Source organism: Rhinoraja longicauda, chromosome 1 (assembly GCF_053455715.1).
Source record: "Rhinoraja longicauda isolate Sanriku21f chromosome 1, sRhiLon1.1, whole genome shotgun sequence".
Lineage (NCBI taxonomy): Eukaryota > Metazoa > Chordata > Chondrichthyes > Rajiformes > Arhynchobatidae > Rhinoraja > Rhinoraja longicauda.
In genome coordinates this window covers 63,460,463-63,486,897 of record NC_135953.1, presented here as the reverse complement: position 1 = coordinate 63,486,897, position 26,435 = coordinate 63,460,463, and the positions used below count along the sequence as shown (strand labels likewise).

General features: G+C 41.5%; 1 protein-coding gene across 1 annotated transcript; it reads left to right on the top strand.

The window, feature by feature from the left end:
* The first annotated feature begins 334 nt into the window (after nt 1–334).
* Nucleotides 335–24,750, top strand: LOC144599549 (magnesium transporter NIPA2-like). Its single transcript, XM_078410575.1, has 6 exons — nt 335–443; nt 5,513–5,782; nt 9,866–9,922; nt 17,705–17,795; nt 19,725–19,885; nt 24,122–24,750. The coding sequence occupies exons 1-6, from the start codon at nt 413–415 to the stop codon at nt 24,748–24,750; spliced, it is 1,239 nt and encodes a 412-aa protein (XP_078266701.1). The 5' UTR covers nt 335–412.
* Nucleotides 24,751–26,435: the final 1,685 nt, after the last annotated feature.

Sequence of the window (26,435 nt, the reverse complement as noted above, 5' to 3'; positions counted from 1 at the left end):
AACCATTCCACCTAAAAGCGTCACTAAAGACATCACGCAACTGCTTCGGGACAACTCGTCCCCTGCACCTCCTCTCCTGTTGAACAAGGGCGGGGCGGGGCGGGGTGGGGTGGGGTGGGGCGGTCTGAGCGCCAGGTTGCCTCTTCATTGATAGCCGACACTCTGGCAGGCACACGTGGGAGGAGCGCCTGCAGCCCTGCGATGCCATAGGTATTTCCAGCCGAAGGGTGGAGGATAGGAACAGTTAAAAAAAGATGTTGAGCTGAAGCGAGTTTAAGGAGTGTTAAATTGTGAGCTGAACAAAGATTTTGGCGAACAACTTTCAGCGTGTCCAAGATATTATCCCCAAAATAAGACCTGTTTAGTTAGCTCCGGGGAAACGCCACTTCCAGTTACACAGATAACTCTTTTAATGGATCCAGCATACGAACAGTGTGTTGAAGGTAATGTCTTTTAGCTGTGCCGGCCTGCCAGCCCTATTTTAAGTGCTTTATATTTGCTGCTGAAAACTGTTTTATTTCCACTTCCATTGCACTAATATTACACGGGGCATTTAAGTAAATGTTGCACGATTTGAACTTCAGAACAGGTTTCCAACATATTTCATGTGGTAAGTACTTGTACTTCCTTGTCAACCGACAACAATGTGAAGGCAATCGAAACGCTGTTTGTAGAGCTCAAAGCTGCCCATATCGTAGACCAGTAGTGAGCTTACCCATTTTACATAGGTTGCAAGTAGATATTCATTATTAAGTCAATTTTATCCCAGTAGTTATAACTTTATATAGTGGAGTTGGGTTAAGCTTTAAAGGCAGAACGTTTAGAGCCATTGGGAAATTCCATTCAAGATTCCTGTTTAGAGCACGCTCCATCAGATAAGAAAATGTTTGTATAAATCAAGGAAAAAGCAAGATTTAACATTAGCGTTTACAAACAATATTGATACATATTTTATACAGAATTTACCAATCTAAGACCAAAAGAGGGAATTCAGGGTCTTGGCAGAATTCTATTTACACATTCATTCTACCTTCCTATTCATGAATTCTCATCTTGGAAATCCGGCAGCAAATTTAGACAATAGGTGCAGGAGGAGGCCATTCGGCCCTTCGAGCCAACACTGCCATTCAATGTGATCATGGCTGATCATTCTCAATCAGTACCCCGTTCCTGCCTTTTCCCCATACCCCCTGACTCCGCTATCCCTAAGATCTCTACCCAGCTCTCCCTTGAATGCATTCAGAGAATTGGCCTCCACTGCCTTCTGAGGCAGAGAATTCCACAGATTCACAACTCTCTGACTGAAAAAGTTTTTCCTCATCTCAGTTCTAAATAGCCTACCCCTTATTCTTAAACTGTGGCCCCTTGTTCTGGACTCCCCCAACATTGGGAACATGTTTCCTGCCTCTAACGTGTCCAACCCCTTAATAATCTTATACATTTCGATAAGATCTCCTCTCATCCTTCTAAATTCCAGTGTATACATAACATAACATAACATAACATAACAAAACTTTATTGTCACTCGGCACAACACCGAACGAAATTTCAGCAGTCACAGCAAAAAAAGAAAAGAACACAGGACACACGACCCCAACACAAACATCCATCACAGTGACTCCAAACACCCCCTCACTGTGATGGAGGCAACAAAAACTTCCCCTCTCCTCCCCCCCCCCCCCCCCCCCCCCCCCCACGGACAGACAGCTCGACCCCTACCGAGGCAACCGACACGCACAGCCCCCGCAAGGGGATGGAAGGCCCCCCCGGCCAAGCCGCCCCGGGCACTGAAACGTCCCGCGGCCGCACCGGGCAATGTTAAGTCCAGCGGCTGAGCCGCACCGGGCACCGAAACGTCCCGCGGCCGAGCCGCACCGGGCACTGAAATCTTATTGAAACATATAAGATAATTAGGGGATTGGACACATTAGAGGCAGGAAACATGTTCCCAATGTTGGGGGAGTCCAGAACAAGGGGCCACAGTTTAAGAATAAGGGGTAGGCCATTTAGAACGGAGATGAGGAAGAACTTTTTCAGTCAGAGAGTGGTGAAGGTGTGGAATTCTCTGCCTCAGAAGGCAGTGGAGGCCAGTTCGTTGGATGCTTTCAAGAGAGAGCTGGATAGAGCTCTTAAGGATAGCGGAATGAGGGGGTATGGGGAGAAGGCAGGAACGGGGTACTGATTGAGAGTGATCAGCCATGATCGCTCGAAGGGCTGAATGGCCTACTCCTGCACCTATTGTCTATTGTCTATTGTCCCGCGGCCGAGCCGCGCCGGCGATGTTAAGTCCAGCGGCCGAGCCGCGCCGGCGATGTTAAGTCCAACGGCCAAGCCGCACCGGGCACTGAAACGTCCCGCTGCCGAGCTGCGCCGGCGATGTTAGGTCCAGCGGCCGATCCGCACCAGGCACCGAAACGTCCCGCGGCCGAGCCGCACCGGGCACTGAAACGTCCCGCGGCCGAGCCGCGCCGGCGATGTTAAGTCCAGCGGCCGAGCCGCGTCGGCGATGTTAAGTCCAGCGCCCGAGCCGCACCGGGCACTGAAACGTCCCGCAGCCGAGCCGCGCCGGCGATGTTAAGTCCAGCGGCCGAGCCGCGCCGGGCGATGGAAGGCCCCGCGGGCGAGCTGCGGGGCTCGACACTCACACAACCTGTCCAAGTCACCCTGCAACCTCAGCATCTTCCTCACAGTTCACACTACCACCCAGCTTTGTATCATCTGCAAATTTGCTAATGGTACTTTTAATCCCTTCATCCAAGTCATTAATGTATATTGTAAATAGCTGTGGTCCCAGCACCGAGCTGTGGTCCCAGTACCCCACTTGTTACTGCCTGCCATTCTGAAAGGGACCCATTTATCCCCACTCTTTGCTTTCTGTCTGTCAACCAATTTTCTATCCATGTCAGTACCCTACCTCCAATACCATGTGCTCTAATTTTGCCCACTAATCTCCTATGTGGAACCTTGTCAAAGGCTTTCTGGCTCTCGAATAATCACAACTTTGGCCTCAATTTTGCTACTTGATTTCATTTTCAGTCCAAAGCCTATTGAGGCCCTGAGAGTGCAAAATGTTTTTTAGAAGTGCGTCTTTATCTCAGTTTTAAATGGTTACGCACTTATTCCCCCACACCACTTCCCTGCTCCTACGTAATCCCTCCTCACAGTATCTACTTCAAGGCCCCTCTGAATTGCATCTCTTTCTTCTAAACTCTGGAGATCAATAACTGATTTTGCCCAGTCTTTCCTCATAGCTGAACTTCTCATCCAGGCAAATGTTCACTGCAGTGCCATCTAGGCTAAAAATATATTTTATGTTTTAATAAGACAACCAAAACTATATAATGCTTCAGGTGTGGTCAAGCCTAAGTCTGTTTAGATGCAGCAAGGCTGCCTCACTCTTGCAGTCCATTTTACTGCAGAAAGAGCATTAATGTTCTTAATTATTATTGTTTCTATTTGATCACCTGTTAGTGTATGAAAGCACCAAGCTCTCTCTTCACATTGATGATTAGCTACACATTAGTCACAATTTGGATGCTTTATTCCTGTTATGTTCCAGTTCATTTTTAGATTTAGAGAGTTACAGACGTTTACAGCCTGATCAAATTTACAAAAATATCAAGCAATACAAATCAAATAAAATCTGATGTAAATATCCAAATGTTTTAACTTTACTGCAGAAGCAAGTAGGCTCAGCTTAGCAAAGGTTATTTACATTTACACTGAGGAAACCAATTGGGTAGAACTTTTAACTGACTGTTCTATGATCCAAATTCTTGACCTAAAATGATCTATTCTTACTCTGAAATTATTTTTGTGTTGCTTAATATAGTTTGGACTTGATCTGATGCACAATGAATCTGATCCCATTATGGCTTGTATGTTATGGTGTTTCAAGTGACCATCTGAATACCACTTAAATACTGCTAAAATGTCATGGGAGTACCTGCCTCCAGCAAGTCTTCGGGCAGTGCATTCCAAATCAAAAGCATCCAGTCGGTGAAGCACCACTTTCTCAAATCACCTCTGAAACCTCTGCTCCTTGCTTTAAATCAATATCCTTTGGTTATAGACAGACACCTCTGTTTTGGAGGAAAGTTTCTTGCCATCTACCCTACCTTGTGTCTCATAATATAGAAATGTCCCACCCTCAACCCCCTGCTGCTCCAAGGAAAACAAACAAGCTGATCCAGTCTTTCCTCATAGTTAAATCACTACATCTGAGGCACCACCCTGGTGAATCTCCATTGCATTCTTTACAGTGCAATCATATCCTTTTTGTAGTGTGGTGATCAGGACTATACACAATATGTTTTGTATTGTTGTATGATTACCCCTTTGACCGTGGATAATGAAAGCAAGTATGCTGTCTTAAGTACCCATCTACTATTACCACTAGTACTCCTGCTACAATCTTCAGGGATCCTTGTGCACGCAGATCCTTTGTTTCTCAGCACTTACTTGGGTCCTACAATTCATTGTTTGTGGCCGAGTCATGTTTGCAATATTTGAAAGTCATCCAGTGTTTTGGGCTAATATAATTTCTTTGTTCAACATCATTATGCACATTGGTCTTTACCATACCACAAAAGTGGGTGGTATTGTAGATAGTGAAGATGGTTGTCAAAAATTGCAGCAGGATCTTGATCAGGTGGACTGGGGAATGGTTGATGGATTGAGGTGTTGCATTTTGGCAGAACCTACACCGTGAACGGTAGGGATCTGGGGAGTGTTGTATAAGAAAATAACTGTAGATTATGGTACAAATCGAAGGTATTTATTCCTGATGGGATGAGTTTCCTGATGGGATGGGGATATGTCAATAAGGGAGGGGGAGAGGTGTATATAAGGTGGAGGTAAAGAGGAATTTCTTCTCTAGCAGCAGCTACACCAAAGGCTGTATAATGGAAGATACTTAAGGCTGAAATGGAAAGATTTTTGAGCTATAGGGATGCAAGGGGTGTAGAGAACAGGCAGGAAAGTGGAAGGAGGGCTGGATCAGATTTGCCATAATGTAAGTGAATAAAGGTGAAAACTGTCCATATCAGAATTTTATTTACTTTTTCACAAATTCTGTAAGGATGAATTTTATTCCATAACTCAGATCTTTGGGTCATGATTTGTGAACTCTAAGGGTGAATTTCTGTTACCCAAATCACTATCGTTTGGGTTACCTGTATTGGAACAGATTTAAGGATCTCAATGCCTAATTCTCTCATTTCTTGTGTTGGTTTTTTCACATTATTTTTTGGTACTTCAATTATGAAATTTAAAATATTTTGCAAAACTGAATATTTTGAGTAAAATGTGGTTATTTTAAAAATAAATCCAAATTCGCTAAAATACGTTTCTCAATTGACTTTTTTTAAACCCTTTAGTGATATCATCTAATCATAGGTGGGGTATATGTATAACTTGAAGTTGCACCTTCATGTGTTAAAAAATATGTTTCTTTTTAGCTCTTGATTTCAAACAGATACTATAATAAAATGAAAATTGTTTTCCCTTACAGGTTCCTTCATTTCGTTAGCTTGCCACTCTACTGCTCGACAGGCTTTATGTCAGATCATCAATGTAACCGAAATGAAAGACGACCACCGCCAAAAGCAAAATGAAGAATTCAATGGGACAGACCTTGCAAAAGTAACTTGGCCCGAAACGCAATACAACTTGTATATAGGGTTGACCTTAGCAATTACTTCCAGCCTCTTCATTGGAAGCAGTTTTATACTCAAGAAGAAAGGTCTCTTGCGATTGGCTGAGAAAGGAATTACCAGAGCTGGTAAATGTTCAAATTTTATTTTAGGCATTTTGAAATCAACATACTATAAGTTTCAATGATGAAGTGGCTTTGCAATTTGTTGGAACCATTGACTCTGCGCAAATTGATTAGCCAAAATCCAGGTAACAATAAAGTTTGAGGTGGAGTTTGTACATGAGCTTGATATAAATGGTGTATAAATGGAAGTAAGGATAACATTCAAACTTTGTTTCCATGACAAATATCTTGAGATATTTGCGAATGGAGACTATGAAATTTTCCTTTATAACCAAAGGATAAAGAAATGCAGCACTGTAGTTCAAAGCTTCCCTTTCATAGGTTTTCTTTCTTGAGCTTAATTGACCGGTCCTAACTGTTCATTCTGTAAAGTGGGGTAATGGTAATCAAATCTTCCTCCATTTATCCCGGCGAAACTGGTTTGGAATTCATTGCAATAATGATAGCAAACTTTGATTTTAAACTATAAAGTATAATTAAGCCCTTAATTTCATCACGTAAACTTAAAAATAAAAGTGCTGTTTAAGTGCTGTTGAATGCAGCTCATAGAAGGTTTACTAGATTGATACCTGAACTGTCATGTGTGGAAAGGTGAGGCAGGCTAGGCTTGTATTTGCTGAGCTTAAAGGGCCTGTCCCATTTAGGCGACTTTTTTTTTCTCTTTGGCGACTGGACCCCCCTTGAAACAATGTCTAAGACAAGCTACAACAACCTACCACCTAGTCAACGTCAAGCGACAAGCTACTGACAACCGGCGACCCAATCGTCGCGACTTAGGACGTCCACCTACGACGACACCTACGACAACCGAAGTCAACCTACGTCCATCAACAACAAGCTACGACCCTGTCGGCCACAACTGAAGACAATTTGCGTCATTTTGGTCTCCAAAACAATGGAATCACCTAGTTTCCTTATACAAGGGGGTGTAGGGTAGGGTTTCTAATCATTCTGCATCATGCCTACCATGGAGCAACATCTGAGGGCATTGCTCTCATAAGAAGAAGCCCTGCTGCTTGCAGTGGCCCTCATGCTCAAAGATCAGCAAGACAGAAGGGCAAGAAGAATGGGAAAGGAGAAGCCCAAGAGGTCTGTGTGGTTGAAGCCCTTGTCCCTGAAGAAGCCCAGGGTGGGCCAGTATGATAACCTGATGACTGAGCTCCAGCAAGAAGATGAGGCATCCTCTCCAGCAGATTCAGATGCTTGCTGACTGCGATGGAGCAGGAGCCCAAGAATGTGGAGACCATTGTCTACGCAGCATGTGTCCTCCACAACCTGATCCGTACCAGAAGTGCAGCAGCAGCAGCCATGGTGGAGGGTGAGCGAGTGGACAACCAGACAGGCAACATCACACCAGGCTCGTGGAGAACTGGAGGACAGATTGCACTGATGGTGGGACTGGAGATATTGCCAGGAAACAACACCAACAAGAGAGCCAAGGACCAGAGAGACCATCTCTGCACTTACTACAACTCCAAACTAGGCAGTGTACCATGGCAGAACGACGTGATCTGAAGAACAGCAGCAAACAGCCCACACCACAAACAGAAGTCCATCACTCCAGGAAGAGAGCCCACAACAGACCACAAGAAAAGCCCCTTTGCAGGGCCACCCACATCCTCCCAAAAGAGTTTAATTTTCAATGCAGTACAATGCTTGTGTTTATGTTTATTTTATTGATCAAAATATATGAAAATAGTTTGCTTTTCAATGCAGTGCAATGCTTGTGTTTGTTTTATTGACCAAAATATATGAAATTAAAATATTTGAAAGTGATGCCATGAGACACTACTCTGAAATACAATATCTTCATACCTCAATGGAATTCACCGAAGTCAGCACCGGCAAAAAACCTACGTCACCTGGTGACAACCTACGTCAGGGGACGTCAAACTACGCTCATTGGCATCAAACCCACTGCATGTCGCCGAAAATGTTTCAACATTATGAAAATCCAGCAGCAACCAGAAAGACGCTACGATTCTTTGGGCGACAGAGGAGACTACTCGTGACCATACAGGTGACACCATGGTGACCATGTGGCGACAGCCTAGTCGCCTAATAAATCACCTTAGTGGGACAGGGGTTTAAAAGAGTGAGGGGGGACTTGACTGACACACAAGATCCTGAGAGATCATGACAGCTTGGATATGGAGAGGATGTTCCCTTGTAGTGCCAGAGTATTGTAAAATTGCCTATTTGACACCCATTTCAAAAAGGGGAGAGTGAGAGAGATAAAGGGTAGATAGTTATGGGCTGAATAGCCCAACATCTGTTGGAAAAATGTTCAGATCAATTGTTGCGGAATTAATAGTTACACATGTGGAAAACTGTTCTAATCAAGTAGTCGGCCTGTTTTTTCTGAAGGGGAAAAATTGGGTTTGCAGATACCTTGGCTTTATAAGCGAATCTTAATACAGTGGATTGTGAGGAACCAGTAGATGTATTTGAATGTTCCGAAGACTTTTGACTAGGGTTTCTCAAAAAGCTAAGTCATCAGAGCTCTGCTGTTGGAGGTTAATCTAGTGGCAAGGATGAGGATTATTTGCCAATAGATTAGCAAAGTTAAGATGGGTGAAAAACCAAGGAGCCTTGGTGATAGGTCATAAGAGTTCCTTGTTTCGGACATTATTGTCAGTCAAAGCATTGTTTCTGTTTAAATTGAAAAGGCATGGGGAAATGGGACCAGAAAGGTTCCTTGAAACAATGTATTGATTTTTGGAGAGGAGTGATGGATTGGGACAGGTGCGAGAAAGGGAGGTGGGGAACATTCAGTGTTGTTCTGAAAGAATGCAAAGTACAGGCTACTGATGGTGCACTTAATCTTTTGAGGGACATGAGGAAGGATTATAGTTGATAGTACCAGGAGCTAATGTGTTGGATTGAATTGAATTGAATAAATTTTATTGGCCAGGTATGTATACGTACAAAGAATTTGCCTTGGTGCTTTGCTCGCAAGTAACAACATGACATACAGTAAACAATTAAGAATAAAACATAATTTACACATGTGAAGAATGCAATAAAATACCAGAGCAAAAGCAGGCAACAGACTTTTGGTTGTTGAGCAGAGCTGCTGCTCATGGAAAAAGCTGTTTTTATGTTTAGCTGTGGCGGCTTTGACAGTCCGGAGTCGCCTTCCAGAGGGAAGTGCTTCAAAGAGTTTGTGGCCAGTGTGAGAGGGGTCAGAAATGATCTCACCCGCTCGCTTCCTGGCCCTTGCAGTGTACAGTTCGTCAATGGGGGAAAGGTTGCAGACAACAACCTTCTCGGCTGATCGAACGATGCGCTGCAGCCTCCGGATGTCGTGCTTGGTGGCTGAGCCAAACCCGACCATGATGGAGAAGGTGAGGACAGACTCTATGATTCTAGTATAAAACTGGATCATCATTGCCTGTGGCAGATTGTGTTTTCTCAGCAGCCGCAGGAAGTACATCCTCTGTTGGGCCTTTTTGACTGTGGAGTCAGGTTGATTGTAAGGTTACCATGACCCATCTATAGCCTACTTTAGAAAAAAGTTAGCATCCTGACTGCCTACTTTCTCACTTTTTGTGTGGACATATACAGCACAAAGCTGCTTTCTATATTAATTCAAAAGAAAAATACTACCATGCTAATTTACTGAAGCTCATGTGCATTCTGAAATTCACCATTACTGTTACTGGATTAATTGGTAAAATTCTGAGATCCAACTTCTGCTGAACTGAATTTTGCCTGCTCAGCTGTGTCATTAGTCATGTTGCTGGAATTAGACTTCAATTAATTATCAAAAATGTAGTTGATTCATTTTACGTGACTCATTCTGTAGAAGCAATTAATACTTCAAATAATACAAAGGTAGGGTGTTAAAGTTTGAAGTTATGACAGGAGGTTGGATGTGGAAAAAATGCTTTCATTAGCAATGAACTTTCTAGGGAGGGGATCGTTGAGTAACTTTTTGTCTGTGACAATATGTTGAGATAGTAATCCTTATTCCTATTCATTTGCACCAATGGTTAAGGTGGAGATTGCTGTCATTTGTTATCTGCGATGTCACCTGGCACAAATACAATCTACCCTTTTAATTCTTCTGTGATAACTTCGCAGGTCAAGGAGGATATGCCTATTTGAAGGAATGGCTATGGTGGGGAGGACTTCTATTGAGTAAGTTGCTTTACATATGTCATACATTAAAGTTAACTTGAGCCTCTACTTAAAGTGGTGTGTAATCAATCCATTCAAACTGAGCTTGCAGTATCGAAGTTACTATTGTGCAAGGTTGCTAAAGGTGATCTGTCTCAAATTTGCAAAGTAAATTGAAATGATCACATCTATGGTTTTAATTTTAAGCCAATTGCTTGGGGCCTACACTACAGACCTTGCAGAATGGAATATTGAAAGGCGAGGGCTAGTAACAGCTGTTAGCCTCGCATCTGTTGGTACTGATGCCTAAAGTCAATTTCTCCTTCTCCAGTCCTGCAATGCTTTCAGGTATTTTTTTTAATTTTCATTTCTTATTTTTGTATTTTTACTTCCCTTTCTGTTCTGGATTTATGTGGTACACCTGCGCAATGGTGTCTTGTGGAAATATTAGTAAAAACAAACACCCTTCCCAGAGGAAAATATATTTAGAAAAGTGAATTGGCATGAGTGGTTTGCTTATAGAATAAGCAGCGAACAACATTCTATGCAGCTTTTAGAGTCTACGACCACTGATCAATCATAACATCTGAAGGGAACGCACCGATAAAAGCTGTGAAGGGACGATAGTGAGACTCAGAATTGAACCTTGATGCTCATAAACAAAGTATAGGGCCACAATGGAGACATAGGAAACTGCAAATGCTGGAACCTTGAGCAAAGAACAAACTGCTGGAGGAAGTCAGTCATACTGCATGGAAACAAGCCCTTTGTCCCAACTTGTCAATGCTGACCAAAATGCCCCATTTAGGCTAGTCCCATGTACCTGGCTTTGGCACATATCCATCTTTTCACTGTATCTTGGTACACATGACAATAAACAAACTGAACTTTCCTATCCATGTATCTGTTCAAATGTTTTTTTTAATGTTATTGTAACTGTCTCAACTAGTTTTCACGTATAAAGCCCTAAATGGACATCCCCCCCCCCCCCCCCACATCAAAAATCTTCTAACCCACCTCTCTAACTCCAGGTCCCTCAGGTCGGCCGACTTGGGGCTACACACTATCCCGCGGTCTAGGCTTAAGCTCAGGGGTGACCGCGCTTTTGCGGTTGCAGCTCCTAGACTGTGGAACAGCATCCCTCTCCCCATCAGAACTGCCCCCTCCATCGACTCCTTTCAGTCCAGGCTCAAAAACTATTTCTACTCCCTAGCGTTTGAGGCTCATTGAGGAGGCGCTGTGAACTGTTTGCGTGCTACTGTATGTTTCATTTTTTTCCTTAGTACCTAATCAGATGTACAGCACTTTGGTCAACGTGGGTTGTTTTTAAATGTGCTATACAAATAAACTTGACTTGACTTGACTTGACTAGTTTCTCAGGTAGCTCGTTCTATATACCCATGGGAAGGGGAGTTAAATAATTAGCAACAAAGAGATACCTGATTCAGGTGGAGAGCCACCTGACTAAGGAATATGTAGCATACATTCTTTAATTGTGATTTCACAGTTACCCAATTTTTAGAAATGTACACTCCTGACGTGGTTATGACGTGTGTGTGTGTTGAGATTTTGTTGGCATTCATCCAATTTTTTTGTTTACCCTTTCCGAACACATTCCTTTTGTAGAAACCAAAGGGCACTCTCTGTGGTGACTCTCCAAAAGGAATGTGTTCAGAAAATCTTTCTAGTCCCTCTACCCTAATACCTAACAAAGGTTTTGTTTACCCTTTCCGAACACATTCCTTTTGTAGAAACCAAAGGGCACTCTCTGTGGTGACTCTCCAAAAGGAATGTGTTCAGAAAATCTTTCTAGTCCCTCTACCCTAATACCTAACAAAGGTTTTGTATTCTGTACAAATGTAGCACCTGGTGTTGAGCAACACAAACTATGGGGACACCACTGTCTCTGGTTGTTGCGATGCTTCCATAAATAGCAACAAGAAAGGATGCCACTGTGCATATTTATAACTTTTTTAAATGGACTAGAACAATTTGTAACTGATCTAGCTGCTCTGGTTTCAACACATGACTAAGCTGTCAGATACAATTGACTCTGGCATCATTATGTAATGCCACTACACCCCGTGATTTATGGTGAACATCAAACATGTCAAAACTCAACAAAAGAGCAAACCTTCTTACATAGAACATAGGACCTTACAGCACAAGAACAGGGTCTATGCCACACAAAATGACTGCCGAACATGATGCCAAGATAAACTAATCTCCGCTGATCACACATGATCAATATCCCTCCATAACTTTCGTATCCCTGTGCCAATCTAAATGTCTTAAATGCCATTATTCTATCTGTCTCCACCACCACCCCTGGCAGTGCATTCCAGGCATCCATTGCTCTGTGTTTTTAAAAAAACCCCAACATGCTCCACAAATCTCCTTTAAATGTTGCCTTTTTCACTTTAAAACTATGCCCTCTAATCATTGACATTTCCATCCTGGAGAAAAAGTTCCTGACTGCCTTCCCTATTTATGCCTCTCCTAACTTTATATATTTCTATCGGTATTCCCCTCAACCTCCAACATTTCAGAGAAACAATCCATCTTTGTTTCTTTAGAGGTCATGCCCTCTAACCTATGCAGCATTCTGGTAAACCTCTTTGGCACCCTCTCCAAACCCTTCACATCCTTCCCATATTGGAGTGACCACAACTGCACACAGTACTCCAAGGGCGGTCTAACCAATGTCCTATAAAGCAGCAACATGACTTCCTGAATCTTGTACTCAATGCCCTGACTGATGAAGGCAAGCATACCATATGCCGTATAAGAAAATAACTGCAGATGCTGGTACAAATTGATTTATTCACAAAATGCTGGAGTAACTCAGCAGGTCAGGCAGCATCTCGGGAGAGCAGGAATGGGTGCTCATTCCTGCTCTCCCGAGATGCGGCCTGACCTGCTGAGTTACTCCAGCATTTTGTGAATAATACCATATGCCGTCTTCTGCTCTTTCAGGGAGCCATAGACTTGGACATCCAGATCCTCTGCAGATCAATGCTGTTAAGGGTTTTGCCTTTAACTATATACTTCCATTTAATGTCCTAAAGTGCAACATCTCGCACTTGCTCGGATTGAACACCATCTGCCATTTCACTGCCAATTTCTGTAGCTGATCTATCTCCCACTGTTGCCTTCCTCACTGTCCATAACTCCACTTTTGTGGGTCGTCTCCACTGGTCACAGCCCCCCGGCCAGAAACCCACCACAACCACCTGTCTTCCATGAGTAAACCAGTTCTGAATTCAAATGATCAAATCATCTTGGATCCCATGTACTTTTACCTGGTTCAGCCTGCCATGGACTTCATCAAATGCCTTTAGACCACATCTCTACCTTACATTCATCAGTCACTTTCATCATCTGCTCAAAACTGAATCATGTTATTCCTTAAAGAGCAGGATGAGGGTTGATCTTAGAGGTGTATTCGGTCATGAGAGGAATAGATGGGGTAAATTGAGTCTTTTACACAGAATATAGGAATCAAGAACCAGAGAACATGGATTTAAGATGCGGTGGGAAAGATTTAATAGGAACCTGAGGGGCAATTTTTTTCACACAGAGGGTGGTGTGTATATGGAACAAGCTGCCAGAGGAGGTAGTTGAGGCAGGTGCATTGGCAATGTTTAAAAAACATTTGGACAGGTAAATGTATAGGTTTAGGATGTGGGTTAATGCAGGCAGGTGGGACCAGTGTAGATGGGGCATGTTGGTCGTCGTGGGCAAGTTGGATTGAAGGGCCTGTTTCCACACTATATGACTATGACTCTGACATGACCTACTGCAGACAAAGCTATGTTAACTATCCCTAATTACCCATTCCAAATGCAAATAAATCTTGTATTCTCCAATAGCTTCACAACCACTGAGATGAGGCTCATTGACCTATGGTTTCCTGGATTATCTCTCTTTCACTTCTTAATTAAAAGAACCACATTGGTTACTCTTCAATCCTCTGGGAACTCCTTCTGTGGTCAGAGATGCAAAGATCTACATCAAGGCCCTGCAATCTCCTTTCTTGTCTCTCTCAATAACCCCAAAATCCCCAAAACCCCTGGGGTTTATGCACATTAATGCTCAAGAGACAAAAAAAAATCTTCTCCTTGATCTTAAACTGCCCTTGCATATTAGTCTTCCCCCACATTGATCTCACTGTCCTACATGTCCTTCTCCTTGGTGAATACAGATGCAAAGTGTTCGTTTAGTACCTTGCCCATGCCCTCTGACCCCAAGCGTAAATTCCTTCCTTTGTCCTTGAGCGGTCCTATCTTATCACCTTGGTTAACCTCTCTTTAGTGTATGTTTAAAAAGCCTTATTTTCTATAATCTGCCTCGTGAATGACATTTCATGGCTCGTTTTGGCCTTTCTAATTGCCTGCTTGATTTCTTTCCTGTTTGTTTTATACTCCACAAAGGGCCTGTTTGATTTCATGTTTCTAAACTTGCTTTTTTTATCTCTTTTTGACCAAATTTAAAACCTCTAGTCATCCAAAGTTCCCTTACCAAACCGTTTCTTTCCTCCTTGCTAGAACATGCCAGTCCTGAGCTGGGCCTTTAAACGATGCCCACATGTCAGATGTGGACATGTCCAATAATAAGTGTTCCCAATTTACTCGCCTTAGCTCCTGCCTAACAATTTTGTAAACTGCCTTGCCCATATTCCCCCAATGTCCAGACTTGCCCTTATTCATAACTATCTTAAAGCATCTGGAGTTGTAACTGCTGTTCTAAAATACTCTTCCACTGAAACGCCAGTCACATGGCCAGGCTCATTTTCCAATACGCGAACCAGTATGTCCTTCCTCGCGTTGGACTACCCACATACTGCTTCAGGAAACCCTCATGGATACACAAATTTTGCCCGGTCTAAGCCTTTTGCACTTAGAAAGTCTCAGTCAATAGTTAAAGTCGACAACTATGACAATTCTGTTGTTTTGCATCCTTCCATAGTCTACAAATCTATTCTTCTACCTCCCGCTGGTGCCTATAGTACAATTCCATTAGAGTGAAAACACTGTTCTTATTTTTGAAGATAGACACAAAAAGATGGAGTAACTCAGCAGGACTGACAGCATCTCGGGAGAGAAGGAATGGGTGATGTTTCATGTCGAGACCCTTATTTTTGAGCTCTACCCATATTGCCACAGTGGGCGAACTTTCCAGTATGTCCTCTCTGTGTCACCATGACATTCTCCCTGGTTAATAAAGCAATCCTCCACCTCTTTTACTTCTCTCTATCACATCTGAAGCAACAAAATGGTGGAACATTAAGCTGCCAGACCTGTCCCTCTCGCAAACAAGTCTCCGTAATGGCCATGACCATTGCAATTTTCCGTGCGGTCATAAAAGCTTTTATTATACGGTTCTTTCAAAACCAGTCTGCTTGATCATGAAGCCACTTTTTTTCCCCAAAATCTTTCCTTCCGTTTTGGGATATTCGGAAAAAGGCCTTTCATCTCCATTAGACGTTCTGCCTCCAGTTAGAAATGTAACTTAATTCTTGCTACCTAGCTTGATACTCTAACCTTTAGAACAATTGCCTCAACATATCCATGCCTCTCTTCAAAGGGTCAGTTGTTCAAACCTTCAACAGCACTTGGAACAGAATGCTCCACATTGCCCCCATCCTTCATTGGAAGTAGTGTATTCAGATACTGTATACCCAGCGAAGGAAATGGCACTTGTTATTCCCTTTATTCCATTTTATTCTGCTATGTTTTGTCTATATTTCCAATAAATTCACCCTATTATCTTGTGGATCCACTGATTGGGTGGGGATCTTTCACCAGAGCAGTTTCCAAAGATGAACCATGCTTTATTTTGCACTCTGTTGGTGCTCTAAATAAATATAAGGTTAATGTACTCTTTTTAAAGGAAAAGACTCTTGTGCGGTTTTGCAGACTCTATCTGCTGAATTACAACTGGCATTGTTGACTTTGAACATTTTTTTCCAGAAGAGTGGCAGAATTAATTTGGGCTTTTCAGTTGCAGCAACAGAGCTTGCTAAATGAAGTTCAAATGAAGTTCAGGGTACTGCTTACTCAAAATGGGATTGTTAGGGCTGATTAGTGTCCAGGCATATCGGGAATCATTTATTTTGACACTGACTCTGAAATAAAAAGAAAATACTGGAAATAATAGGGTGGTGAGGTATCTGATGAGTATTTGCAGCATTTCTACTATTTTGGATTATCAATATCCTGCAATATCTTGCTTTGGATTTGTGTATTGATTTTTTAACTTTTCAGATAGCTTAGACTTGCTTTTTATGATACCTAAGGTGGCCATTCATTTCATCAGGTCTATACTAACTCCCTATAGAACAATTCAATTCCACTTTATTTCATAGCTTATCAGCACTTACGAAAAGGTGATTTAATATTAGTTAATAATGATTTTATGATGTGTGCATTACAAGAATTTTTTTTTAATATCAAAGATCATCTTCCTCTTTGGAAGTATAACTAAGCCACCTAAACAATAGCTAACGTGTATTTTGTTATTTTGCTATATGTTGGCACTGTAAGAATAGAATGGTAAGGGAATCAGCAGATAGCCTTCCTTCCCTTCTCAATACATTCAGTGTGCCAGTAGGCCAAAGGCTGTGTACATCACCTTAATTTTAATGTGGCTGGTATTTGTTTTTAAGGACCCAATTATTTTAGCAGCCTTAGCTGTTAATAGAACCATTAATGCCTGCATCTAGTCCAATTCAAAGTATTTATTCTTTTAATGGGCAAATATTTTGCTCCAGCTATTCTGTGGTTCCTAAACCCCACTCCCATCTTGCCATTCCTTTCTCTGTGGTGCATCAAACTAAGACTGCTCTCAGCAGGTGACTTCTTAGGTGAGGAATATCCGCTTGCATGGTAATATGCATACTGCTGGATCAATGAAAATTGAATTTTGTTGATTATAACATTTGCCGCTGTGCAGAAATTTTGCTCCTTCTCTAATCCTGAAAGTTGTCATGTTGAGGCATGCAGAATATAAGATAGCATAGTAAGAAAAATAGTGTCCCTAAAGTTGCACTTGTGGAAGATATGTGTTGGACAGAACACATTCACTGTTAATTAGCTGATGCTGAACAACATATCACATTTTCTTTTTAAAATGTCCTTAGTGCTATCGATATTGAAATTTACCAAATCCCAGGGGTCCTTGGGTCGCAAGGTTTCTTTATGCTGGGATTGGATATTAATATTATATCGGTAAGCGTGCCTCAATAAAAGACGTATTTTTTAATTGAAAATATTATTTTGGTTGAGTATTGCTTCGTCTAGGAGTGTATTAATTCAAAATTGCTTCAAACATTAGTGTAGTAATTTGATGACAATGAAGTCGAAAATAATGACATTTAATTAATTGTGCTTTTGCTGGCTTCCTAATGAAACAACTCCATAAACCCTTGTTTCACCACCATAACCCTGCATATTTTGTCACTTTATGGTTATCAAGTTTCCTTGAATCTGATTCTGACAGGCTAATCCTGGTCAAAACGCTGCACAAGGAAATTGTTTTGCCAAATATCTTTGAATTTGCATTAGCTAGTTCCTGGTCTTGTGTCAATGAAATCTGTTTCCCCTCATTTACTCTATCAAAACTCTTCATGATTTTTAGCATATTGATAGCACCAAAGACATTTTTTAAAGAAAATCTTTTGGCATTGGTCTTTCCCAAATTGATATGGGCACAATAGGAAATTAATTCTCAAAACTTTCAAAAAGCTAGGGTGGACAATACCTTTCATGTTTCTAAAGTCGTTCTTGCTATTTTATTTTGCAGTGGGTGTTGGAGAAGCTGCAAACTTTACTGCATATATGTTTGCACCTGCCACACTGGTTACTCCATTGGGTGCACTAAGTGTGCTAATAAGGTATGTTTTATTATTGCAATAATTAAAATGAAGGGTTGCTTTTGAAACATTACCATATTGAAAGGTACCGCATGGAAACGGGCCCTTTGCCTCACTGACTCCATGCTATTCATCGATACTCATTCACACTAGTTCCATATTATCCTACCTTTGAATCCATATCTTGCACACTAGTGGAAATTTAGAGGTCAATTAAACTACAAACCTGCACGTCTTTGGGATGTAGGAGGAAACTGGAGCACTCAGAGGAAACCCACATGATCACAGGGAGAATGCGCAATCTTTACACAGACAGCATCCAAGGTTGAGATTGAACCTGGGTCTCTGGTGCTGTGAAACAGCAGTTCTTCCAGCTATTAGGCCAAAATTGGATTTGCTTATTGAAAAGCATGCCAGCACTTGGAGGTCCTGACTCAGAGGAAGATGGCCATTTTGGCAAAGTACCAGCTGTAGATAATGCCTGACCAACAACTCTGACACTTTCAGAAGCAGGGCATGTGATAATTTTAATAAGCTGTAAGGTAAACAAATTAGTTTAAGGTTTAGGTCAGTTATTGTCATGTGTACCAATTAAGGTGCAGTGCAATTTGAGTTACCATACAGCCATACTAAGTGAAAAGCAACAAGACACACAACCAAATAAAAGTTACCATAAACATCCATCACAGTGGATTTCACATTCCTCACTGTGATGGAAGGCAATAAAGTTCAAACTTCTTCCTCTTTGTTCTTCCGCGGTCAGAGAAGTCAAACCATCCGAGGTCGGGGCGATTAAAGACCCTGCAGCCGACGATCGAAGTCCCCGTCGGAGTGATCAAAACTCCCGCGTTGGGCGGTTAAAACTTTCTCTACTGCATGGAGCTCCCGAGTCGGCCTCTTCTTACCAGAGACCGCGGGCTTCACGATGTTAAAGTCCACAGGCCCCACGGTTGGAGCTTCGATCCCTAGCAAAGGGATCGCAAGCTCCCTGATGTTAAAGTCCCACAGACTCCTGCGGCTTGGAGCGCCTGTCGGTCTGCAGGAAAGGCCGCCAACTCCAGGATGTTAGGCCATTGTGGGGACAGAGATACGATACGGAAAAAAATCGCATCTCCATTGAGGTAAGAGATTTTTTTTAAAGTTTTCCCCCAGCACAAGTCTGTCAGCTTTCTTAAAATCAAGAGTCACAAGAGGCTACAGATGCAGGAATTATGAGTAAAAATCAAACAGACTGACTTTGGAACAGGAACACCTATTGAAAACTTGAGTAAATCAAACTTCCTTAAAAATGGGTTAGGATTAGTTATTGTGTTCAATATTGTCAGTGTAATGCCTGTGTACCATGCATAACCTTGTGTGTTGTCCTACAATGGAAAAAATGTTTTGTATCTTCATCGGCCAGGGGTGCAATGCACAGAAACAAAAATGTTTAGGGGGTATTGTACATGGGGAAGTCTAAAATAAAACATGCCTAAAGTAAAGCAAGTAAATCAGGACAGAAGCATTGATAGTAAATTGACAAATTTGCATGAATTACTTGAGAATCTTATAATAAGATGTGCAAACAGGCCCTTCGGCCCAAATTGCCCACACTGGGCCAACATGTCCCAGCTACACCAGACCCACCTGCTAGCATTTGGTCCATATCCCTTCAAACCTGTCTTATCCATGTACCTGTCTAACTGCTTCTTAAATGTTGGGATAGTCCCTGCCTCAACTGACTCGTCTAGCAGCTTGTTCCATACATCCACCACCCTGAATGGCTGAAATATATTAATGGACCACATTTAAGAACCAATACTATTGGATCAATTTATTAATGCTGGAATGTTAATTGTCCAGGGAAAATATTAGTTTTTAAAAAACCATTATAGACTGAACAAATCTTCCTTTGTTTGCAAATCGTTCACTGCAGTATCCTGCTATGTTTTTTTAATATTTCCCAAACAGTGCTGTGCTTTCATCTTATGCCTTACATGAGCGACTGAACATCCATGGCAAGTTGGGGTGCCTGCTCTGCATTATAGGATCAACTATGATAGTCATTCATGCTCCGGAAGAGGAAGGAGTCCACTCCTTGGATGAGATGCAAGAGAAGCTAAAAGACACTGGTACATTCATTTTACTTTAACAAAACATATCTGCACAATAACCAATTTGGAAAAATCAGGAAAGGTGGTTCATTCTTAGACATTACTAGCTGCTTTCTTTGTAGTGGATACTGAAAAAATCTGGTGCAGTCTAATAATTTCTTTGCTGTAATTCTATTTGATTATAGCATCCAATTGTAATAAAGTAAGAGAACTATTGGTTATCTCGTTAGCAGAAACAAAAGTTGGAAAATGCAGAAAATACTCAGCAGGTCAGTCAGCATCTGAAGAGTGAGCAACCAATTTAACATTTCAAGTCAGTGACATTTAATCAGAACATGGAAAATTTAGAAATCAATTGTATTTTTAATTGCGAAGAGAGAGCAGCGGTGAAGGGAACAAAGGGAATGTCTGAGTGGATGGATTCCAGGAGATGCTGAATGACACAAGATTGCTGCTGTCTGAGAGAGGCTAGTTAATCAAGGCCATTCTGTATGGAGATGTATAGAAGAGCTAATAGAGAAACACAAAAATGCTGCAACTGAAAGTTACAAAGTGCTGGAAATCTGAAATAAACAAGTTTACTGAAAATAACAAGCCGTACAAGCAGCATCTCTAGAGTAAGAACATTACAAGTTGATCTTATTTATTTCAGACTTTCTAATTCCTGAAAATGAAAAGACTAGTTGACTGAAACTGTTGAATTCTTTCAGTCTTGAGACTTGGGAGTCTCGCACTGTGAGCATCAAATGCAATACACTAAATTATAAGAAGCACAAGTGTATTTCTGCCTCGCTTGGATGAAGTGCTTAGGCGCTCGGTGGGAAAGGAAGAGGTGGATAAGAGTCTCTTGCAGTTGTTTGGAAAGGTGCCATGAGAAAGGCAGTGAATGTCAACTGAGATGGATCAGTCTGATAATGGAATCACATTGCGCCTGGTAATGGAATCACATTGGGATGGACAGTATTGGATGATCTGTGTAATATGGAGGCTAACGGTTTAGAAGATAAGGAACAAAGAGCATCCTGTCTTTGTTTTGGTTGGGAGGAGAAGGGGAAAGTGCAGATATATGGGAAATAGGACATATAATGCGGAGAGCCATTTCAACAATTATGGAGGGGAAACCACAGATCAAAATGGGAGATATCTAGGCAGCACTGGTATGGGAGATATTGCCATCAAAATGGATATAACATACCTGGAGAAAATAGAAGAATGAAGTGCTATCCTTGCAGAAAACAGTATGGGATGAGGTGCAGACTAGTTGGAAACTGAGTTTGGAATGAATATTGGTCACTAACTGAGATGGGAATGGGAAAATCAAGAAAAGGAGGGGGGGGGGGTGATAAGAGATGGACCATTTAAAGGTAAGAAAAGAGGAAAAATTGATAATGAGAGAAGCTTTTGAATTCTGCATGAGAGCAAAAAACAGCATTAAAACATTTAGAAGAGGACACGTAGGGTTCAAGATAGTACTGAAACAGAGTTTCACATTTTCTACAGTAGCTGGGCACAATTTGGACGCCTGCGTTCATAAAGCTGCAGCCTACACCTTTACAAAGCAGGCCTCCAGCGATTCACTTGCTCTAGTTCCAATTTAGTGTACTGCATTCAGTGCTCACAATGCAGGAGAAACCAAACACAGATTGATTGACCGCTTTGCAGAATGCTTCTGCTCAGTTCTGAACTGTCAGTTGGCTATTGCTTTAAATCTCTTCCTCTGACTTTTGGCCTCTTCCTGATCAGTATCTCCTTTTAATTGGGTGAAAATCAAATCTCGTGTATCAACATTGAATTCGACAATTTGATGTAACAATCCTTTCCCATCTGCAAAGCTAGTACTCGGCATCAACCTGTTACACTAACACAATTTTTCTCCCTACACAGGTACTGCCTGACTTATTATTTCTAAGATTTCCAGCAAATACAATGCTTTGTATTTCACTATTCCAGCATTGTTCTTTGTCTTATCTCTCATTCCTCTGTCCGCGTTCACACAGATCAGTTACAGTTAACAAACCTTCACTGTCCTCGTTCAGCTGGCACCTCCAGCACATCCTTCCATCTCTCTGAGACTCCACACTATCATATATATTCCCTTTGATCTCCCCCACTTCCTGTACAACTGCATTTTAAACCAGGCATGGTATTTTAACTTTTCTCGGTTCCTGTGAAAGGCCATTGATGAAAACACCAGCTCTGATTCTCTCGCCAGATGTTGTCTGATCTGCTGAGTGCTTCCGACCGTTTGTCTTATGGTTTAAGATTTACAGCTTGTTTGTGGTAGATTTTCATCTATATTTTTCAGCATAGTATCATATTTTTGAATCTCATGGCGAGAAGCAGTTTTATTAGAAAAATAAATATGGTGCTTTTTTGAGTTGAGCTGCACAGAAACAGCCCCTTCAACCCAACTTGTCCATGCCGATCAAGATGCCCCATCTATGCTAGTCCCATTTGCCTATGTTTGCCCCATAACTCTTTAAAACTTTCGTATCCATATACCTGTCCAAGTGTCTTTGTTATAGTGCCTGCCTCAATTACCTCCAAGCAACACATTCCAGGTACCCACCACCCTCTCTGGAAAAAGGTTACCCTCTGGCTCCTATTAAATCTTTCCCTTCTCACCTTTAACCTCTGTGCTCTGGTTCTTGATTCCTCTACTCTGGGTAAAAGACTGTGCATTCACTCTTTCTAATCCCCTAAAGATTTTAAACACCTTTACAAGATTACCCCTCAACTTCCTGTGCTCCAACAAATAAAATCCAAGCCTGCTCAACCTCTCCCTATATAGCTCAGGCCATCAAGACCTGGCAACATCCTTGCAAATATTCTCTGTATTCTTTCCAGTTTAATTACATTCTTCTTACAGCAGGGTAACCAAAACTAAATACAGTGCTCCAAATGTGGCCTTGCCAACGTCTTGTACAACTGTAACAAAATGTCCCAACCTCTGTACTTGGTATCCTGACTGATGAGGTTCAATGTATCAAAAACCTTCCTGACGACCCTATCTACCGACCTGTGGTGCCACTTTCAGGGTACTATGTACCTGTGCTCGTAGACCCCTCTGCTCAACAACACTCCCCAGGGCCCCACCATTCGCTGTGGAGTCCTGCCCTGGATTGACTTCCCAAAATGCAACATCTTGCATTTATCTGCATTAAACTCCATTTGTCATTCCTTTGCTCACTTGCCCAGCTGATCAAAATCCTGCTGTAATTTTTGATAGCCCTTCACTATCCAAGATACTTTTGTGTTTTTGAGCTGTATATTTTTGAGCTGTGTAGAACATGATGAGCCAGAATCTAGAATGATGTTTCTTGTTTGTCTCATTGAGATGAAATCAGTTGACTTATCCTAACTCTGAAATCAGGTTGCCTTCAATCCTTTTTGAAGACAACAGGAATTGTTTTAGTTATGCGTTTAGAGGCACCATAAATGCAAATTACTGAATGCAGCTGGAGGATCTGTATTTAGGGCGGTTGAATAACCAATCAGTCAGCGAATTCTGAGGAAGAATCCGAGGGGAACAAGATCTGTATCAAGCCCTTTGCTTGCCAGAATTGAGCTGTGATATCAAAGAAATTGCTAATGCTGTTGGTGTGTTTCTTATAATTAATTTGAGTTAAATCATACCGAGAATTGATTGCAGCTGTTATTCCCCATGTTTCCTGGTAAATAAAGCAGCTTAACAATTCATATTTGGCATTTTGCAAAGAGTTCCTATTGCCTTTGGCAATGGCAGGAGAGTACAGAATAGAAAATATGAGACATAATCACATCGGCCTGTTGTTACACCTGTAAATGGATATTGGCCAATGTGGATACATCGCTGAATACAAAATACTTGGGCTAATTGTGTGGGCAACTGAAAACTAACTCACTGAGGGAAAAATTAGAGCGGCATGGTGGCGCAGCGGTAGAGTTGCTGCCTTGCAGAGCCAGAGACCCGGGTTCGGTCCTGTCTACAGATGCTATCTGTACAGAGTTTATACGTTCTCCCTGTGTCTGCGTGGGTTTTTTTTCTGGTGCTCCGGTTTCCTCCTATATTGCAAAGATGTACAGGTTTGTAGGTTAATTGGCTTCGTTAAAATTGTTCCTAGTGTGTAGAACAGTACTGATGTACGGGGATCGCTGGTCAGTGCAGATTCGGTGGACAGAGGGCCTGTTTCCACGCTGTATCTCTAAACTAATCAAAACTAAAACTTATTTGTTCATGTTTAATTTATATTTTGTTTTTCTTTTTTCTTTCAGGATTCATCATATTTGCCAGCATAATAATCATAGTTTCTGTGGTATTAATTTTCTTTATTGCCCCTAAATTGGGAACAACAAATATTCTGGTCTATATCTTAATTTGCTCGCTGATTGGTGCCTTTTCTGTATCTTCGGTAAAAGGACTCGGCATTGTGATAAAGGAGCTGATTGAGAACAGACCTGTCGTCAGCAAACCATTGACTTGGATTCTGCTCCTGACGTTGATAATTTCTATTGGCACACAAATCAACTATTTAAATAAAGCTCTTGATACCTTCAACACCTCTTTAGTGACCCCAATTTACTATGTGTTCTTCACAACTACTGTCATAACCTGCTCTGTCATCCTATTCAAAGAATGGAATGGTGTGAATGTCAAGGATGTCATTGGGATTATCAGTGGATTCTGTACCATAATTTTGGGCATCTTTTTACTTCATGCATTTAAGAAGATTGAAGTCACTTGGGAACAGTTAGTATCTCTGACAAAGAAGATTGAAAAGGAAGAAACAGATGGATTTGAACATGATGATCATCATACATTATTGGAGAACATGGACAGCCCATCTGCCAGATATGAAGATGAAATACATATATTCTTTGATAGAAATGTTGATTTACAATAGTGTCCTAATTTAAATAGCTAATTAGGAAAAAGGAGCATTATTTTGAGATCTGCAGATTACCTGTGCAACCAGTGTATTAGATCATAAGATTGATATATGTACATCTTTTGATTTGCATAGTATTTATATAATTGGTTTCCAGATTTAATTGTGCACTCAATGGACAGTCCTGTGTTTTCAAAATTAAGTAATGCAAGTACAAAGGAACTGCTGCCTAGCAGTTCATCTTTGGTCAGCGATGTTAAGTGTTCTATATGGTTGCATAATCACATCAGTATTTTGTATTCTACCTCCAGAATTCATTCCCTTGATGATTGAATTTTGATCTGAGAACACTTCTGTAGCTATTAAGTAATGCCATTTGTTCTGAACAAATTAGAGTTTTTAAATCAACAGCTTTGACTTGGACGTGGTACAGTGCAATTTCAATGTGAGGCATTTGTTTCTGGGATCATGGTGAAAGAATGGATGTTTGCATTAGAGATTTGGTCTGCAAATAAGATTTCTGCAGCTTGTTGCTGTGCTCAATTAAAATGGGCTTCATCATACCACAAAAAAAAATATGATCAGGGATGCAACTCTTGAATTGTACAGTATGCCACATAGGTGGGTTTTCAAAATATTCTAGCACTTTTGTTAACAATGTACTACAGATGTGTATAATTTGATAGTCTGTATGCAGTGGAGATTTGTAAACATAGCTCTCACTCCATGGCAAATAGCTCCTATTGAGGGTGAAAGTGTTTGAATATAACTGCAAAGATTTGCTTTATTTTTATAAATAAAGGTTGGTCTCTATTTAAGAGACATCTGATCTGTACTTTTCCTAATTTTTGATAATCCTTGTTTTCATATTGATATTTTAGAATTATTTTAAATGTTAGCTTATCTCAAAATTCTTTTGACTTTATCAGTAGACCAAATGAGCTAAAGACAACATGTTTGTTTCCATATATGTACAGCAAGATAAGCATTCAGACTAATACTTTTACTTTGTGGGTAAAAAAGGCATGTGGTATACTTGCCTTCATAGGTCAGAGCATTGAGTGTAAGAGTCAGGAAGTCATGAAGCAGCTTTATAGGTCTTTGCTTCGGCCACATTTGGTGTATTGCGTGCAGTTCTGGTCGCCCCATTACAGGAAGGATGTGGAGGCTTTAGAAAGAGTGCAGAGGGGGCTGATAAGGAGGTTGTAGCTACCAGGGCGGCACGGTAGCGCAGCGGTAGAGTTGCTGCTTTACAGCGAATGCAGCGCCGGAGACTCAGGTTCGATCCTGACTACGGGTGCTGCACTGTAAGGAGTTTGTACGTTCTCCCCGTGACCTGCGTGGGTTTTCTCCGAGATCTTCAGTTTCCTCCCACACTCCAAAGACGTACAGGTATGTAGGTTAATTGGCTGGGTAAATGTAACAAAAAATTGTCCCTAGTGGGTGTAGGATAGTGTTAATGTACGGGGATCGCTGGGCGGCACGGACTTGGTGGGCCGAAAAGGCCTGTTTCCGGCTGTATATATATTATAACAGTATAACAGAGCTTTATTTGTCATTCGGTACCGAAGTACCGAACGAAATTACATAGCAGTCATAGAAAAAAAGAACACAAGACACATAGCCCCAACACAAACGTCTATCACAGTGACTCCAAACACCCCCTCACTGTGATGGAGGCAACAAAACTTCCACTCTCT